The 4,183-nt window shown below is 37.5% G+C and overlaps 1 protein-coding gene across 1 annotated transcript; it reads left to right on the top strand.

The window, feature by feature from the left end:
• Positions 1-4,183, top strand: LOC111388827 (polyadenylate-binding protein 2-like). Its single transcript, XM_023013639.1, has 8 exons — positions 1-436; positions 1,284-1,402; positions 1,478-2,134; positions 2,245-2,322; positions 2,407-2,496; positions 2,821-2,958; positions 3,678-3,857; positions 3,941-4,183. Exons 1-8 carry the CDS (start codon positions 211-213, stop codon positions 4,166-4,168), a joined length of 1,716 nt encoding a protein of 571 aa, XP_022869407.1. The 5' UTR covers positions 1-210; the 3' UTR covers positions 4,169-4,183.

The following is a 4,183-nucleotide window of genomic DNA, read 5'->3' on the forward strand; positions in this document are numbered from 1 at the left end:
AAAAAAAAAACCTAAATCCGTACAATCTGATATTCTTTTTCACCTGCAGTCAAGCAGATTAAATTCGATTTGCGTGTTCTTTCTTTTTGATTGAAAATAAGAAGAGGAGAGGGAAGTGAAAAGAAAAAATACCAAAAAAAAAAAAAAAAAGAAGAAGAAAACTCTCCGTAGAAGGGGGAAAAAAATTTCTTTAAAGGTTTTTGGACTGAGATGGCGACGCAGGTTCAGATGCAGGCAGTGACTGCGGGGGCTGCTGGAAGCGCCCAGTTTGTGACGTCGCTGTACGTGGGTGACCTCGACGTAAACGTGACGGATTCGCAACTCTATGATCTCTTTTCCCAGATGGGAGATGTAGTATCTGTTAGGGTTTGTAGGGACCTGACTATCGGGCGGTCACTTGGGTATGGTTATGTCAACTACGGAAACCGTCAAGATGGTTCGTAATTTATATTTGATTACTATTCCTAATAATTTCATTTTAGTGGTAATCGCTATGCTTGATTTTGTTATTGGAACTTGCGACAGGAAAGTGGATTTTCAAAGATGATTTGTACGATGTATGTTCAAAATTAACTGTGAATTTTCTGAACATGAATATAAATATTAGTTTAGTACAATCAGAGAAAGGACCTGTGTATAGGAGAACCAGAATATTGATTCATTAATCTAGCGTAGCTGTTGCTACTTGGTTCATAGCTGCATATAATGATTGTGCACATATGCTTCTGATGACATGGTGGTTTTATGCTTCAAATATGTAATTGTTTAACATTAACTAATGATCAATTCTCAATAGTTTGTTTAAGCTGTGAATGCCCCAGTTTCCAGTTTAAGGTATCCTGTATATGCTTGAAACTATTTGCGAGTCCGGTGTTTTAGATCACACAATGAAAATTTTCCCTTTTACTATCTGCGGTGATCTTGACTTCACGTTTGAAAATTATGTACATACAAATATTTGCCTATTAAATTTTTGAATGCAAGATCACATTTGATGGAAACTGGTCAATTTTTTTTCTGTGGTAAGATATTCTTCGATTTCCAAGGTAGTCCCAGAAAATCACAACTTGGGAAAACTTGTAAACTGCAATTGATAGCCCATAAAGTTTTGGTTAAGTTACAATCTTCCATTTATTTTTAAATTTGTATTGCCCAGTTGGTTTTATGAAGCCCATTTTTCATTTTCATATTCAAATTTCACACTTTTTAGCCTCCCAGGGGCATGTTTTAGTTGGGTGACGGTCGTTTAATTGTCAATAATAATGCTTTTACATTCATGACAGCGGAGAGAGCCTTGGAGGAGCTGAACTTCACTCCTCTCAATGGAAAACCTATTAGGATAATGTATTCTCATCGAGATCCCAGTGTGCGCAGAAGCGGTGCTGGGAACATATTTATTAAGGTATTTATACATATCTTTTTTCTTTTGATTTCTACAAGTCTTTTCGCCACTTCTCTTACATGTTTACCGTGGCAGAATTTGGACAAAGAAATTGATCACAAAGCACTACACGAGACATTTTCTTCATTTGGGAATGTTCTGTCGTGCAAAGTAGCAACAGATGCTTCCGGTCAATCGAAGGGCTATGGTTTTGTGCAATTCACTAGTGAGGAAGCTGCCCAAAATGCTATAGAGAATCTAAACGGTATGCTTTTGAATGGAAAACAAGTTTATGTAGGACCTTTTGTTCGAAAGCAAGAAAGAGAGATGTCAGTAGACAAGACAAAATTTACGAATGTGTTTGTGAAGAACATGTCTGAAGAAACAATTGAAGAAGACCTGAGGAAGATATTTGGTGAATATGGATTACTCACCAGTGTTGTTGTGATGAGAAATGAAGATGGAAAGTCAAAATGTTTCGGATTTGTAAACTTTGAGAATGCAGAGGATGCTGCTAGATCTGTTGAGTTGCTTAATGGTAAGAAATTTGATAACAAGGATTGGTTTGTTGGAAGGGCCCAAAAGAAATCTGAGAGGGAGCTAGAATTGAAACTCCAATTTGAGCAGAGTGTGAAGGAAGCAGTTGATAAATCACAGGGGTCCAACCTATATGTCAAAAATCTGGATGATAGCATTGGAGATGATGAGCTTAGGGAAGTGTTCTCTCCATTTGGATCGATAACATCATGCAAGGTTGGTAGATGTTTCTGCTTCTGGTTGGGAATGTCACTATAGACTATAGACAATTTATAAGTGTGTTAATCAGCTGCAGTTTGTGAAAATTGTACTAATCCTTCGTATAGGTGATGCGAGATCCGAAAGGAATAAGCAGAGGATCTGGTTTTGTTGCTTTCTTATCGCCTGAAGAGGCTTCTAGAGCTGTAAGTATTCTCCTCATTAAGACATCTTGAGCCAGTCATCCTTCAAAGAAGGAAATTTTAACAGTTATTTGTATGTTGTTTTAGCTCTTAGAAATGAATGGCAAGATTATTGTTAGCAAACCTCTTTATGTTGCCCCTGCTCAAAGGAAAGAAGATAGAAGAGCACGGTTACAGGTATTTCCTAGGCTCCTATTTAATCTATTATTCCAGAAGCTGATGGGAAAATTGAAAATAAATAAAAACTAAAAATTAAAAAATTTAAGGGCTAAACATTGCCTTGTTGCTATATGCAACATATAATGCACTTTAATACTGCTGCTATCTTCATTCTCCACGTTGAAAGGTAAAAACTTTCTGCTGCTTCTTCAATGATTTAATTGCTTGTGATTTTAATGCATTTCTTTTATGTTGATCTGTATATTTTCAGTTTATGGCATACATTGTCAATAAAAATAATAAATATATGAATATGTTGTTTTTCCAAATCATTTTATCCAGGCTCAATTTTCTCAAGTACGACCGATTACTATGGCACCTACAGTCGCTCCTCGTATGCCAATGTATGCCCCGGGTGGTCCTGGTCTAGGGCAACATATATTCTATGGGCAACCTCCACCTGCCATGATTCCTCCACAAGTAATTATATCTTCATATTGTTACAGTTTGAAATTTCTGACGGCAAGATGATTTTGATGTTCATATTATTAGATAATTTTGTCCTTAAAAACATAACTGGTGTTTGATTTTTACTATATATATTCTTATTCTTGAAGAGGTTATCAATTCAAACTTGCTTCCTGATTTTTGTGTTGCAAGTATGAAGCTTCTGCATTCATTTTTATAACCTGGATTTTATTTAATGGATGAGAAAATTATTTAACCTGCACTAATTTTTAGGGGTTTGAGGCAACAGAAAATTGAAAAGATCGATTTAATATACGAATTTTATGAAGAAAGATAATGATAAAAATGGGTCAATACAGATTGCATTTTTTTTTCTTTTGCTTTCTTGTGCTTTGTGATCCCTGCACTTTCTTCTCCCTCGCACATGCAGAGATGCTTACAGAGAGAGAAGGGGGAGAGAGAGAGAGTGACACAAAGAATTCCTTTCAAGGGTGAAAGCTCAAAAATGGTGGAACGGCTTTTATTAGTGAATCTGGCATCTGAATCTGGGATTCTGGGATCATCTATAGAATTGACATATGCCAATTAAACAGATCAAATATTTGATTATATGTTTCTTGACATGCAACTAAATTTGAAGTGTTGTCATCAATGTAATATCATCACTGATTTAAGGTGTAGGCGATTTTCTTGGCTAAGGATATTGACAATTCTTTTGCCTGATTTTATAGCCTGGATTTGGGTATCAACAGCAACTTGTTCCTGGTATGAGGCCTGCTGGGCCTCTCATGCCAAATGTCTTTCTGCCTCTGGTTCAGCAAGGGCAGCAAGGTCCACGTCCTGGTGGCAGACGCTCCAATACTGTTCCGATGCAGCAGAACCCACAACCAGTTCCAGTAATGCAGCAACAGGTTTTTAATGCTTTAACTTGTGCCTTCTTTCTTTTTAATCTCCAAACCATTTCTTCGATTGTTACGTAATTTCTATGGTTCAGATGCTTCCAAGGGGACGTGCGTACCGTTATCCTCCTGGGCATGGAATGCCAGATGGTCCCATGCAAGGTGTGGCTGGGGGTATGCGCTCTGTCCCATATGAAATGGGTAATATGCCCTTGCGTGATGTGAGAATGCCTCAGCCAATCGGGGCTTTGGCATCTGCTCTTGCAAATGCATCCCCAACGGAACAGAGGACTGTAAGCATTTTCTCCCACGTCCTTTACTGATTAGTTCATTTTACA

Source organism: Olea europaea, chromosome 3 (genome assembly GCF_002742605.1).
Source record: "Olea europaea var. sylvestris chromosome 3, O_europaea_v1, whole genome shotgun sequence".
Lineage (NCBI taxonomy): Eukaryota > Viridiplantae > Streptophyta > Magnoliopsida > Lamiales > Oleaceae > Olea > Olea europaea.

Coding starts and splice junctions, on each gene's coding strand:
- LOC111388827 (XM_023013639.1), top strand. CDS start 211: ATGGCGACGCAGGTTCAGATGCAGGCAGTGACTGCGGGGGCTGCTGGA. Junction 437..1,283: donor CTACGGAAACCGTCAAGATG/GTTCGTAATTTA, acceptor CATTCATGACAG/CGGAGAGAGCCTTGGAGGAG. Junction 2,135..2,244: donor GATCGATAACATCATGCAAG/GTTGGTAGATGT, acceptor TCCTTCGTATAG/GTGATGCGAGATCCGAAAGG.